Source organism: Pipistrellus hanaki (genome assembly GCF_964339955.1).
Source record: "Pipistrellus hanaki genome assembly, chromosome: 1".
Lineage (NCBI taxonomy): Eukaryota > Metazoa > Chordata > Mammalia > Chiroptera > Vespertilionidae > Pipistrellus > Pipistrellus hanaki.
Genome location: NC_140503.1, coordinates 137,640,158 through 137,656,066, shown reverse-complemented (window position 1 = coordinate 137,656,066; position 15,909 = coordinate 137,640,158). Strand labels below are relative to the sequence as shown.

At 42.1% G+C, this 15,909-nt stretch overlaps 1 protein-coding gene across 1 annotated transcript in view; it reads right to left on the bottom strand.

The window, feature by feature from the left end:
• ADARB2 (adenosine deaminase RNA specific B2 (inactive)) overlaps positions 1-15,909 on the bottom strand; it is a 404,866-nt gene that overhangs the window by 130,588 nt on the left and 258,369 nt on the right. The window contains exon 2 of the mRNA XM_084872338.1: positions 2,120-2,206. Within this exon, the coding sequence (XP_084728464.1) occupies positions 2,120-2,206 (87 nt within the window). The remainder of the gene's footprint in view (positions 1-2,119; positions 2,207-15,909) is intronic.

Below are 15,909 nucleotides of genomic sequence, written 5' to 3'. Positions count from 1 at the left end.
ACCACCTACACTTTACACACACCACACACATCACACACACCACACACACTTTACACCCACATTACACACAACATATAAACACATGACATGCATATAATGGACACCATGCATACTTTGCACACACATCACACATATGAACACTCACCGAACATATCACATTTATCACATACCATGCACACATTACATGCACAAAACACAGAACATACACCACACACATAATATATACACCATGTACACCATACATTACACACACACACATACACACACACACCCTTTAGGGGAGGTGCACTCTTTCTCTTTCACCTCCCAGTGGCATTTGGGCAGTAAGTTGAGGGACTTCATGGGTCATAGTAGTGAGAAATGTTGAGTAAGACAAACATTCATTTGCAGGTGTAGCTTTGAACAGTGTATGAAAATAGGGTTTTCTAAGTATATTAACAGCACATATTACAAAGGGGATGACTAATCCATTGATGGAAAATAAGACTTTCCGAGCATTTCAAAGGCATTTTAACATGTAATAAATAAAAGTCACTCTTGTCTGTAAGCTTTTACCGACTAGTCAGTGAGGTGAATTAGAAAAATAGCCTAATTACTGGCACTAACCAACCTGGAGAGAGCATTTATATATCCCAGGTCCTTGTCTAAAAGGTCTTCCTGTGCTATCTTGTTTGATTCTGACCTCAATTCCATGTCACTGTGCCTGTCTTGGGAATGAGTCTCTGAGAGTCTGAGCAGCGATATTCATAGCAGGGCTAATGACATAGAGATGGCACCAGACGTGTGCCCACTGGATCCTACTTCCAGAACTGTTCTGGCACCACAAGTCATTAGCCTGGGAGCCGATGGAAGGGGAGAGCTACTTCCACGTGGAGAGGCTAACAGCCAGGGTTTCTACAGCTCGTTGGCAAGGACACGGAAACGGTAAGGTTGTAGTCCTCATGTTATTAATACCTTGACTGCACTCTAGGAGTTTTCCAGTCATGAGAGACAGAAACAATCGTTTGTTCACATTCCACTGTGACCGAGGTGTTTGCTGAGGAAGGGACCCTGAACGAATAGCCAGGAGACCCGTGTTCTGTTTCCCACGTGACTTTCTCCACATCCTCCACCCCTTTCCGTCCTTACCTAGAAAACACAGGACTGAAACTAGAGCATCTCTAAGGTTTGCTCTGGTTTGACATTCCGCTTTGCTTCAGTGGAGTAACACAGGGCAATAACCTCAGTTTTCAGTTTTGTTGATAATTATGATTATGGAAGGGTCTATTCATGCAGATGTGTGGCGTTTCTTAAGAGCTGACGGTAAGTGGACAATATTCCTGTGCAAGTCCCACCCACTCTTGCTGCTTGGTCAGGCCAACGATCCTAGTGACAGCCAGTAATTCCCATTCCGGGACAGCAAGCATGTTCCCACCTCTTTCTGGCTGAGAAGGGGACCCATCTGTTAGGTAATGTTGAAATGTAGGAGGTGTTCACATGACTTGGAATGTTCACCCCCTTGTTTAAATGCCTGACAATATGCTACACACAAGAGGCGAGTATAAGGCACACCAGAGCCTCCCACCCCAGTCCCCAGGCTCTGCCTCCTCAGTATAGTCTGCGCAGGGACACTCGTGAGGTCCCCTCCCCCAAGCCAGCGTTTCAGTCCCCTCACCACACTGCTGGTGTCTCTCCAGTTTCATGTGCCAGAAATGTTTCAACAAGCAGGCACCTGGCCAGCTCTTCCCATGTTAAATAATTGTATGAACTGTGTTCAAAGAGACTATGCTCTTTTTTCTTTCTTTCTTTCTTTTTCTTCTTCTTCTTCTTTTTTTTTTTTTTTTTTTTTTTTTTAGGAAAAACACAGGAAAGAGAGGGAGGATGGCCTAAGATAGCTTAAAAAAAAAGTATACACACACAAAATCCTTGGAGTTCTCAATCACACAACTAATATTTCCCTATCCCCCCCACCCAAAAGGTGAGGGGAGGACTCCAGGTGGGGACTGGATGAAAACCTCCTATTCTGGGAAACTCAGATAGTACTCTTCCCATCCCCCCTCCCCTCCCACATCACCTCAAGGACCCCAGTCTTTGAGGACATCAGGCTGGGCTCCCACTCTTCAGGGAAGGGGTTGCTTACTTAGATTATCCTCATCCTCCGTGTTAGTGGCCCCGGGGCTCAAGTGCTTGAAGGGAGCGATGAAGGCTGACAACATGCTCACTTTGTCTGGAAAGAAAAGAAGAACGGAAATGCTCTTTTGACATCGAGTTTCAGAAAAACTCCGTGCTTTCATATGCTCTTATTACTGAGGGTTTGGACAAGGGAGGTTGAAAGGTCGTTTTGGTTCCAGCCACTTCATTCTGGTTCAGTCTTTTATTTGATTCCTGACAGCATTTTATCAAATTCCCCTCTCCATTCAATTTTAAGCGTTATGATTTCTATCTTTTTTCCCCCCTCTTCTTATTTTTGGCATCTCCCCTCCTTTTGTTCCACGTCCCTCAAAACTCGAAGTAATCGTCTCCAGGGCAACAGCCTTGCATGAGCTTAGAGGATGCTGGGTGGGGCAGGGCCTGCTAGACTGAGGTCATTTCTCAGAGAGCGGCTAAAGCAAGTAAAGAAATTCCACAATGAAATGAGCATCTGTGCAAGAGAAGCCAACACTATTTCCCACCATTAGTGAACTTGCTTTGTGGGCTTGAAATGCATGAAAATAATGGACTTAAAACTGTAAAATATACTGAGTGTGCATTTGAGAAGTAGGATTACAGGGAGGAAGCAGAAGGGGGAGGAGAGATGGCAGGTGGAGGAGGAAGCAGTGTGGGGCTCCCCGCCCGGAGGAGGGCTTCCCGGGAGTGGGACCGTGTCACTGCAGCAGTAGAAGGAATCCAGGGGATGCCCTCTGCCTGCAGTCCCAGTGGTGGGTGAGCCAAGCAAGACTGGTCAGGCATCCTGGGCACCGGACACCCCTGAGGACGGCCATGGGAAGATTGACCCAAGTAGGAAATGCCACTCATGATCAACAAGAGATGTTCTTTCCACGGCCTCAGCAATTTCTCTCTTCTACTGAGAGATGGAGGAATTGCAGGTTGCATGTACAATTGGGAGACACAAAGAAATGACTAATGTGAAAGAAAAAAGCCACATGCTAACCTGACAAGCTCAGGGAAGGCCTGCGTGGCAGTCTTGCAAACCCAGAGACCTAAGATAACCACAAAAGATGGTTTGAAAATTAAATATCTAACAGGTTATAGTAGGTAGTCATGTCCCAGATATTTTCCCAGACAAAGATCAACTTTGATCTTTTTACTGAGCCCATTTGTCTTTTTGCCTCTAAGATAACATATCTGTGAGATGTCTGGGTAACTTGTAACTTCCCTTTTTTCTGGAACCCCTGGGGAACAACCAAATGTGGTGGGCGCCAGGACAGATGTCTCAAATTCCTTCTTTATCATGTTAATTGTTCCTGCACTCACCTGAGTACATGTCCATCATTTTACTTTTTATCCAATCCCAGGAGTTTCCCACCACTTTGCTTTCTCCCGCCTCCTTACTCCATCACCAATGAATTTCATGTAACCCACCTATGTCCCTCCTTTGATTTCGGTGTATAAATAGAGAAATGTAACCCGCCATTCTTCGGAGCATTATCTCAATCCGTTGAGGTTTTGCTTCCCGGCAATTGTCGACAGTTTTGGCTCAAATAAACTCATTAAAAAATTCTTTACAGGTTTCAATGGTTTTTTTCGTTAACACTAATAAAGGGAGCCAAAAGGAAAGCTCCTGATTTTAGAGGTTCCACCGACTAGATTTAACTACAGAAGTTGGGAGCACTTGTCCATAAGCAGAACCGACTGCCTTGTACAAGAGTCCTCCTCTGCTCTCAGATTCCTGCTACTTGCATCTTCTTCTCCCCCTAATCTGTATGATTCATTATATTCCATAGGAATCTTGACCCCATTATTAAAAATACGATAGCTGGAAACGCCATGGCTTATCCGCTGTGTTACATGGCTGTGAAAGAGTCATTCCCACTCCCCCTGTGGTTAGGTTACTTTGCTATGCGGGACACTTTCTGTCTCCTCCGGTATATGGGGGCAGGGTGGGGAGCAAGGTCACTATTTGCCTCAGGCTGCCTTTGTCTGCTTCTGTGGTCAGAAAGGACAATTGACAGCAATCCCATTTTCAGCACATGTCTGAATGGGATGTCCCAGGACCCCGGTGACGTGTGGTTTTATATGCAGCTGGCCTGAGGCGTCCAGACCCAGGCCTGAATCCCGCTCTTTTTCTTCCCATTATGAGCCTGTTTTCTCTTTAACCAAGCTTCCCAGGGGCCAGGGGAGTTCACATTGAAATTCATTCTGAAGCCTGTTAACAGCTGTTGTTTCCAGTAGGGACGGGTAACAATATAACGTTCACTCAAAGAGAACAATAAATAACTCAGATACAAAATGCCTGCTCCTTCTTCATTCCCTGAACAAGAAGAATAAGCCAGGGAGGACTGGCTGTCCCCGAGCCTGCACGGCCCAAGCTAATTTACTACCAGGGAATGAAATCTCTTGCTTGAGTTATAATTTCATTAAGGCAGCCCAATAATATTACACAAAGAGTGTGAAGCTCAAATGATTTAGTCTGGAGCATCTCAAAATGAAATTACAATTTTCTAATAAAGCAGGCTACCAGCCCAACACCCACAAAAACACACTCAGCCATTTCGGAGCTCACCTGAGCAAAATGTGAGATGTTTAAAGATTGTTTTAGATCAATCAAAGTTCTCGCTTTTTAAGGTTGCCAGATTTCTCAAATAAAAATGCGAGACAACTAGTTAAAAATGAGTTTTAGATAAGCAATATACATTTTTTAAGCATATATAGCTCTCATATTGGGACTTATTAATAAAAATGTATTGTTTATCTGAAATTCAGATTTAAAGTAAAGGACTTGAACAGACATTTCTCCAAAGAAGATATACAAATGACCAATGAGCACATGAAAAGATGCTTAGCATCAGTAGTCATTGGGAAAATGCAAATCAAAACTACCATGAGATGCCACCCCATATCCATTAGGATGCCTATTATCAATAAGATAAAGTATAGCAAGTGTTGGAGAGGAAGTGAAGTCGAAATCCTTGTGCACTTCTGATGGGAATGTAAAATGATTCAGCCGCTATGTAACCAGCAATCCCACTTCTGAATACCCCAAAAAATTGAAAGCAGAGATTACAAGAGACGTCTGTACCCCAATGTTCATAGCAGCAATCTTCACCAAAAGGTGGAAGCAGCCCAAGTGTCCATCAGCAGAAGAATGGATGACAAAATGTGGTGTAAATACACACAATGGGATATTATTCATTCTTTAAGAGGAAGGAAATTCCATAGTATGCTACACCATGGATGGGCCTTGGGAACATTATGCTGTATGAAATAAGCCAGACACAAAAAGGCAAATACTGTATGATCTCACTCATATAAGGTCCCTACCATAATCAAACTCAGAGAGATAGAAAATAAAATGGGGGGTTCTAGGGGTTGGGGGGATGGGGAATGGGGAGTTGTTTAGTGGGGACAGAGTTTCAGTTTCAGAAAATGAGAAAATTCTGTGAATGGATGGTGGTGATGGTGACATACAATGTGAGTGTACTTAATGCCACAGAACTAGTTAAAAATAGTTAATATGGCAAATTTCATGTTTTGTATATTTTACCACAACTTAAATAAAAAAAATAATTCAAATTTAACTGGACATCTGTACTTTATTTGGTGATCCTATCTCACCCTCCCAACTTTCTTCTCTTGTCTCCAGCACGTGGGCTTTAGATGTTATGGGCCAGATGAAACAAATAGCCCAGACAGAGCAGGGAACCAGCAGTCCACGTGGAACTCCAGCTATTACTGTCACTGCTGCTTCACGAAAGAAAGGCAGTGGTTCCTAAGAATGACAGGCCACCTCTTTAGAAGGTCATTAAAAAAGAGGAGGAATTGTATGTTTTATTTAGAAAAATTATAGCAGAAACTATTTGATGTCAATGCCATTACAAATTTTTTTTATTGATATTAGTGAGGAAGAAAGAGGGAGAGAGAAATAGAAACATCAATGATGAGAGAGAATCATTGATTGGCTGCCTCCCACAAGCCCCACACTGGGGATTGAGCCTGCAACCCAGGCATGTGCCCTGACTGCGAATACAACCATGACCTCCTGGTTCATAGTTCGACATTCAGCTACTGAGCCACACCAGCCTGGCTCAACACCATTTTTGATAGCTGTTTTCTTGCTACAGGTTTGCCAATTTGTGTTCAATTGGTCCAAATAGGAGCACAGTTCTGATATCCAACCAGTTCTAGGCTGTGTTTTGCCCAGTCCTCTTATGAAATTCTGGTCTCCTATAGGTTTTTGATGAAAAAATGGATGTACTTTTCTTCAATTCTGGACATTTTGGGTTATGTGGAGAGAAGCTGGTTAACAGAAGTCCCCATACTTCTGGCGCTCTCCCATTGCAGGTTCTGAAAGAAGGTGTCTTCTGGGAAGGCAGCTGGGAGGAGTGGCTATCAGTGTCTGTGGCTCAGGCCCAGAGAATCTGACATCAGCCAGCTGGAAAGTGACCTGAGAGGGATGTTCTCAATCTGAACTGACCCTGGGATATAGCACATTGCCTGGTGCCATCTTCGTATCAAGAGTCATTTTCCACAGCTACAGAGGTCAGTGTAACAGAATTCAGAAATACAACCATACCTGTATGATTAATTAATTTTCAGTTCATTATAGTTCAACATCAGGAACATACCCAATGCCCACCAACAGAAGAATGGATAAATGAATTTTAATGAGAGTCTATCAGCAGTCAAAGCGATCAAAGTCTTAAAATATATGATGATATGGATGGATCTTTAAAACATTATATTGAGCAAAACACCCTAGAAATTCCAGAACAGGCAAAACTACTCTTGGTAAAAGAAATCAGACAGCTGGTTGCCTCTCCAGGTTCAGACTGGCTGTGAGGGGGCACATGATGAAAGCATCCAATATTTAGATTGAGCTGTGTTCCATGTGTGTATGAGTTTGTCACTGAACTGTAATACATGTAGTCTGTGCACTTTAACTTATGTAAATTATACTTCAATTACTGAAGATAACACAATTGGACAAGAAAGTAAATGATGTGAAGCAGGCATCAAAGTATTTAATTTATAAAAAAGAAAATTGGGAATGCTAGATATTAAAGAGAGGTGTCTGTCAAGAAAGCGCAAACTTTGTGTTTTGCTTATTTTATAGACTTGAAAGCTCAAATACATGTAAAAAGTTATGACATTGCAACAAGAAAATTCATCACCTCAAAGATAAGATATCCTCAGATTCCTATCAGTACAATTATATGTATAAAAACAAGGGAGAGAGTGAGAGTGGAAATGAGACCCAGTTAGTGGGGATCAGAAATCTGAACATTGGGCCCAACCACACAGGCCTCAGGGACCCAGACTGACTCAGTTTACAGATAATGATGACTTGAAAAATTGTGAAAAGGTCAAATTTTTGGAGCCTATGTTGTGAAAGCAATGCTTTCACAAACTTTTGTTTATAAACAATTGATCAAATAATTATTACCAAGGAAGATGAAAATTTGAACAACTCCTCTGGTCTGTGAATACACCACTCGTCAGTTATCCACAAAATCCATTCATATAAAATAGCATGTTTGTTAGGAATTTTAACAAAAACTGTAGTTTAAGAGCATATCTGTGATTACTAAAAGAAGTTGAAAACTTATGTCCACACACAAAATCCTACACACTGATGTTAACAGCAGCTTCATTCATAATTGCCAGAACTCAGAAGCAGCCAAGATGAGTTTCAGTAGGTGAATGGATATATGAACTAAAACAAAACCCAAACTAAAACACACTAATTGCTAAAATGTCCAAAGATTTGGTCTTATACTCTGTCTCCTGAAATATCACTATTTCTGGAATAGTTTATTTGAAAACTATTATTATTATTATTATTATTATTATATATCGAGTATTTTCATTCTGTCCTTATTTCAACAACTGAAAGTAAGGTTTTGTACCATGTCTGGCATTTGTAGGCCATGCGCATCTCACACCTAGCGCAGTTCGGCTGTCATGAACAGTTATGTAATTCGAAAAGAAGGAGACAGTTGGAAGCCACAGAACTCCGTTGGTACCTTTGGGCTACAAACCTCAGCCTCTTTTATAAGTCCCCCTCATCTGTTTTCTTTTTGCCAAATGCACTCTGACAGATGGCCTCTCTCAAGCTGACCCACTTTCTTTTAAAACTGTATACTAGTCTAATCAAACCCAGGTAGGTGTGTTACCAAATGCAGCTTCTACCCAAACAAAAATGCAAGTCAGTTTGAATATGAAAATAACTAATGCCCATGCAGGCAGAAGAAAGAACTAATGTTTCTGAGTAAAGGTAAAGAAGATTTCTCACAGATTTTCAGGTACACATGTTTCAAAACACTGTTCTCAAGCTGCCATTCTATAATATGAACAACACAAGGTTGTTCAGTGGAAAAAAGATTCCTGTTCTGACCTGAGCTTCATAACATGAGAGGGTTCGATTTTCACAGGAAGGCAAGGATCTCTCCTGGCAGTTTCCAGATAGATAAAAGTCATGAATTTGGTCTTGAAAGGGTCCAAGTAAACAGGCAGCAATCCCATTATATGTTTCTCACTCATTGTTAAAGGCTGAAGTATGTTTTCCTCAAAAATTCATGTTGAAGCTCTGATCTCCAGGACCTCAGAATGAAAACGGTATTTGAAGATGGGTCTTAAAAGAGGTGGTTAAGTTAAAATGAGGTCCTTAAGGTGGACCCTAATATCTTGGGACTAGTATCCTTATAAGAATCAGAGATCTGAGTGCAGACATGCACAGAGAGAACATGTGAGGTCATAGGGAGAAGAAGGGCTACATGCCAAGGAGAGAGGCCTTTGAAAGAACCAGTCCTGCCCACACCTTGGTCTCAGATTTCCGGCCTCCAGGATATGAGATAATAAATGTCTATTGTTTAAGCTGCCCAGCCTGTGGTACTTTTCATGGTAGTCAGAGCAGACTAATATATTTAGCCAACAAATATTTATTGAATGCATATAATTGCACACATAGTTAATAATTCAAAGTCTGAGGCTAAGAAGAACCAATGCAGAGAGCTGGAATCTGGCCATGGGAACCTCAGGTCAGGGAGGCATTTTCAGGAGGAGACTGGTTAGCTGAGACCTGATAGCTAATACTATTGTGTACCATTGATTAAGCAGAGACAGTCTTTGAACCACATGGTCTGGCTCCAGAGCCAAGTATATTTCCACCAATAAGACAAATGCGGGTCCACCTGGAGTTCACTCCAGGCAGAAGGAATGACATGTGCAAAGGCTCTGAGTAGTTACCCAGGACCTAGTTGAGCTTCTGAAACTTGACAACATTGTCTGAGTGGCTCCCTATTACCCTAGACATGAGACCTTGAGATAGTAAGATAGGACTTGATTTTAAGTTGGGGACCCCAGAGGACAAGCATATAAAACTCAGGGTTGTGAGAAATGAGCTGGAGGGAGAGTGGAGGTCAGAGTGGGGAAGAGATTGAGATAGAGAAAAGAGAGTGAATCTCATTCACTATCAGTCTGAAACCCAGATTTCAGAATCACTCCACACTTGTCCCAGGGGATAACCAACACTTGGCCATATGCTACTGTTCCTGAAGGGACATAATGGCCAGTTAGAACCTCTGGGTGGTCATACTGCAACCTTGGCCAACTAACCAGATTCTTTTCTCCTATTTTCCTGTCCCCTGGTTGGTTGTGACATGGACTGGACTGAGTTTTACAGATTTAAAATGGTTAGAAAGTCATGGGCTCTGCCTGAGATTCATTGAGGGAGAGTAAAGAGAGGAAGGAACAGAGTGTGGTTAAAAGGAGCAAAATGGAAAAGACACACTAATTGTTCCAGATTTCTACTCCAATATGAAACTTCAGGAAGAACCAGCGAGGTCTGTTCTGTGAGGACCCACGTGCTGCCTTGCTGCCTGGAGAGAGGTCTTTCTTATTCTGTAAAGATCCAAAGGAAGTCAGGGAACACAGAACTTGTAAATTTCTCTGTAAAGTTCCCCAATTCTGTAGGAAGTAATTCCCACATGAAGGCTGCTTAAGCTCCTGGCAGCTCTGAGATCTAATAACCACATGAGAAAATATGACTTCTAATTCACAGGAATTAGAAGCATGGCTCTCAATGAGTTGTTTGGAAAAATTAGGGGTCTCTTATGGAATCCCTACTTCTGTCACAGTTAAATTTTGAAGGCATATTGTTCTCCTAGATAGCTCCCCACAAAGTCACAGCACTAAGATATTCCCATGCCATTGTGGGCCAGGTTTTGGACCAAGCTCTCATCGACCACATTGGCTTGACTGTGTATGCCACAGCCCAGTGAAATTTGATTTATTTTTTGGAAGGTGAGGGAAAAAAACAAGCTTGCACCAGAGTGTGCTCTTCCTGACGTGAGTGGAGGGCAAATACACAGATGGTCTGTCAAGTGATTGACAGAGCAAGGTGACTCTGCAAGAAAGTGTGTTTAAATAGAAATATATCTAAAGGTATGTGTTCAGACTTCACTTAGAGAGACTCATAGCCTTCCAAACGATCTGCCAAGGCACTCAGTGGCTTTGCGAAGTCTAAGTGTTTTTCATTTAATGCTCCATTGGGGAGTAGATGCCTGTTGAAGTGGATGACATTCTCTGAGTTGGGTTAGCATCCTCCATGAACTTTGAGGGTTACTTCAGGTTTTGTCACTTTACTGCCAGGACAATAAGTCATGCTGGACAGCTAGTGGTTTCAGACCTATCAGCCATCCAGCACGGGCATGGTTGTATACTGCCTTCTCTGCTTGGGGCAGCAGAAGGTCCACCTCAGTAACAGATAATGTGGTGAGGTGAAAAGGTCAGATTTCAGTAGTGACACTATTTGAGGCCACCAGACTCTGAGGCCAGACAAAAAAAAGAAAAAAAAAAAAAAAGAAAAGAAAAGAAAAGATTTTCCTTGTGCTGTGACCAGTGGAGTTGAGGTTTGCTGGAGTCACTCCTTCAGCAGACCCCTCTAAGGTGGCCCCACATGCAAATATGTGGCTGGGTGGCAATTTGTTTTTGATAGTAACTGATTCTAGGAATTTTCTGGGCAGTTAAGAAAGTGGCAAAATTAGAAGTGCATTTCTCAAATTGGGAAAATAGATGTGTTTTTGCTTTATTTAACTCATTTCTCACTCATCAGCCCTCACACACTGAAATGCTTACACAATCACCCTCATGTTACTCACTTCCATAGATAAGGCCCCTGTCCTAACTTGGGAGGGGCACTGCATCTGTTGTCAGAATTCCCCACAGTTCTGGGACCTTTTCGGTTGGTAGTTGCTGTTTCTTATTGAGGTCAGCTCTGAATGGTCTGAAAGAACATTGAAAGAACAACGCGATTGCGTCTGACTCTGACGCTGTGAGTAGTTGTTCCTATTGCGAGACCATTTGCGGGAATTGAGAGTCTTTGGTGGCCAAAGAGCAGGTGGCCAAGGGCTCCAGTGATGGATTAAATCACAGGAAATTTGTGCCAAGTTGAAGAACCTCCATTGCTCACCTGGCTCTGAGGATCAACAAGTCTATGAGAAAGTCTCCAAGACGTGCTTGGGCCGTGATTCTGGTCAGGAGTTCTATTAGATAACCAGCTCAAAGCTGAAAAATCCCACAAAATAAACATTTAACCCCACATACCTACATAGGTCCTCTGAGGATTATAATTATTGAACCATAGAGATAATGAGACATGTAATTCTCTATATAATAAGTGCTAATCCTATACTGGTTTTGAATTTCTTGTCCCTAAAGACATGTTTTTCTCCAAAGCCCTTCTTCAATATCGTTGGTTCTTTATAGGTCCTGCAGCCTCCTTGCTGAGCATCCTTTTGCATCCCTGCTCCCTTTTCTTTGGAGATGTACTAAATCCAAATACTCTTATTTTTCTATTTTACATCCTATTTCTATTTTATAAAGGTTGCCCTAATTCGTTTCCTCGGGCCGTGGCCAGTTCTTTTGGACACTTCCAAGCTTTCCTGTGTTAGAAGCTTCAACCCTAAATCATTACTCTTGTGTGAGTGTCTGATCACTCACTCACTCACTCACTCCAGCTCACCAAGTACTTAGAGCACTGTCATGTACTTGTGATGGTCAATTTTATGTGTCAGCTTGATGGGGCTATGGGTGCCCAGGTATTTGATTTAACATTATTTCTGGGTGTGTCTGTGTGAGCATTTCTGGAAGAGAGCAGCATTTAAATTGGTAGACTGAGTAAAGCAGATGGCCCTTGCCAATGTGGGTGGACCTCATCTAATTGTTGAGAGCCCAAGTAGAACATAAGATGGAGAAAAGGAAGATTCTTACTTATTGGCTGTTGGACTTGGATGTTCACCTTCTTTTGCCCTTCTGGTTCTCAGATCTTCAGACCCAGTCTAGAGTCTTGGAACTCACACCATTGTCTTCACTTGGTTCCCAGACCTTCCAATTATTGCACCTGAAACTCTACTATGCTTTCCTGGGTCTCAGCTTGCAGATGGTAGATTGTGAGTCTTCTCAATTTCCATAATCAAGTGAGTCAATTCTTTATAACCTCTCTCTCTTATTCTGTTGGTTATGTTTCTCTGAACCAATATTCTTGAGATAGGATTTTTTTTTTTTTTACACAAGCTATCACAGCGTAGAAGAACCCAACTGTCAACCATAGCTGTTGCCTCTTTTTCATAACCCATCTTCTCCAGACTCTTCACATCATAGTATTTCAGTATTGTCCAAGTCCTGGAACTTGTAGGAACTGGGTGTGCACTCTAGAGAGTACTATTAACTTTCCTGGATTGTGGCCAGGGTGGGTGGTATGTTTGTTTTCTCTAACATGTACAATGTCTTTTTCTCTTGTATGGGTGCGTGTCCTCGTTTGAGTGAAAGGTTTGGGCATAGTGAGGGCGAAGCTGTTGTGAGCAGCATCTCCATAGCTTTGCTGCCTTGCCCTACTTTATCCAGATACTCTGTGCCAGGCTGCCCAGTGTGCCCTGGCCAGTCCCAGTTTGCCTCTGTAAGTCTGGTGTAATTATTAGAAGCCCTTGTCTCTCATAAGAGTGCCACAGTTTGGACGACGAAGCATAAGGCCATCTCACTAACAAAGCTCTCATTTGGAGGTGCGTAGCCCGAAGGCAACTGCACTCCTGAATCTCTTAACTCTCTTGCCATTTGAAAACCAAATTTCTCACTTCCTACAAGACATTGTACTGTGTTGTTTTAGAGGCATTTCTGAGTCCATTTGCTCAAAACTGAATGGGTATCTCCTGCCCAGTGTTTCTCTGACTCATTTAATACCATCCACCCAGGGGGCCGAATTGAAACCCTTGAGTCACTCAGACTCACCTGCTTTCTTCTCGCCACAAGTGAAGTGGGTCTCCAGAGAGTTCCTCCTACCATTTCCTACTTCCTAACCTTGCTCTTGCCACATCTGCTCTCATATGGGTTTCTGCAACGATCTCTTATCTATTATATATCATCATCATCATCATCATCATCATCATCATCATATCATCGTCATCATCATCATCATCATCATCATCATCATCAAAGGGCTGTGTGAGAATGAAAAGTGATGGGGAGTGACACAGCATGTGCCTGACATGTGACACATACTCGGGACAGAGAGCAGTGATGGGTGATCACAATGACTAACGTCCCGCATCTCATAGGATACAATCACTCTTCAACTTGTGAGGTTTGCAGTGATGTTTATTTCCTCTAGCATTTCTGAGGGCCATTGGATCTAATGCTGCTTTTACTTTATTTTCTAACATTGCTATTATTATTTAAGGTATTGCATTGAGCTTATTCGACAACTAGAAGTAATATATTATAGAGCCTTTAGCAGGTTACCCTGTCCCCCACTGACTTTGTCTAGGCCCATTGTCAGCACTAATGTGTTCTTCAATGGTGTATAAAATTTGCTAATTTTTCATCTCTTATGTGAATTAGATACTCTATAACAAAAATAGAACACTCATCACAGAAGTCATTGTTTAGAGAGCAGGTCAAAGTGTCAGCATCTGAACTTGGCTTCACACATGTTGGCAAACACAAGGTCCTACAGAATGTTGAGAAGACCCCCATCGCTCCTGGCCCCTGATCCATGTCGACCTCTGTGCCATGCTGATGTGTATCCGCAATGTCAAGTACATTCCCTGGTCAGTTTTGGTTACTGGGACCCAGAGTGGAAACAGCCTGTCATTTATTCATTCCATCATTTGTCTACTTCACAAAGATGTATGAGCGCTTATTGTGCTCCAGGATCCAGCACAGTCTAGAAGAGCCTAGAACTCCCTGTTCTTGCCTTCTTTTCTGCACAGCCTGTATAATCATTTTCAATGAAATGTGTCAGACTTGCCTAACTGTCCACCTCTCCTGACAGACTTTACACTTGCAGGATGTTCTGTCTGCTTTCACGGTTGCTGCCGTGTCCCAGTGTCTGCAACACTGCCTGGCACATGGTAAGTGCTCAGAAATATTTTCTGAATGACTGAATGAATGACATTGGAGACATTTGACCTTGAATCAAGCAAATTTGTTTCTGGGTCTCTTCCATCTCCTGTGTTAAACACTCTACTGCTAGGTGCTGACAGTGTCTCCCAGTAAGATGAGCCATCTCCCTCCCCTGCATAGTGGACTAGAGTCCCCTCCATGAGGTCCCCTCCATGAGTCTCCCAGACTCATGTATGAGATTAACCTTCCTTGCTTTCCCTAAAACCTCCAGAACCCAGTTCTGGAATGTAGGTAAAACAACAACAAATCCTATTGGGTAGACAACTAAGTAATTGCGGATTTTTAAAAGAAAATCAAAGACAATTTTTTCATGGAACTAAATAACTTTATTCTGTAATGTATTGCCCATTTTGATCAATGACCTTTTGCCATCTTTCAGGCAGCATCATAATCCCACGTTCAAAAAACTTCTGGTTTTTATTAGCAAAAAACTGAATCAGGTACGATTTGACATCATCATCATTATTGAAATTTTTACCATTCAAGGAGTTTTGTAAAGATCGAAACAAAAAGTAATCAGATGGTGCAAGGTCAGGACTATATGGTGGATGTGGCAAAACATCCCAACCAAGCTCCATTAATTTTTGCCGAGTGACCAAAGATGTGTGTGGCCTTGCATTGTCATGATGGAATACAACACCTTTTCGATTTGTCAATTCGGGCCGCTTTTCTTCAACTGCATTGTTTAATTTTGTTAGTTGTTCAATGTAGACATCAGAATTGATCGTTTGGTTGGGTGGTAAGAGTTCAAAGTAGACAATTCCTTTGTAATCCCACCAAACTGATAACAAAACCTTCTTTTGATGAATATCAGCTTTTGATGTTGTTTGAGTTGGTTCACCTGGCCTGCTCCACGATCTTTTCCGCTTGATATTGTTGTAAACAACCCATTTTTCATCGCCAGTTATCAGTCGTTTTAAAAATGGATCATTTTCATTACGTTTCTTTAGCAAATCGCAGCTGCTAATGCGTTGCGTTAACTGTGATTCTTTCAGTTCGTGAGGAACCCATGTATTGAGTTTTTGAACATAGCCAAGTTGTTTTAAGTGATTTTCAATGCATGTATGTGATACATGAAGCTTCTCTGCAATCTCACGTGTTGTACTGTGACAGTCCGAATTGATTATTGCTTTGATTAGGGCATCATCAACTTCAACTGGACGACCAGAGCGTTTTTCATCTTTGAGTGAAAAATCACCAGAACGAAATTTGGCAAACCAATTTTGACACTGCCGTTCTTTTAAGGCTTCGTCACCATATACAGCACATAACTTTTTATGAGCTTGCGATGCGTTTTTCCCTTTGCAGAAATAA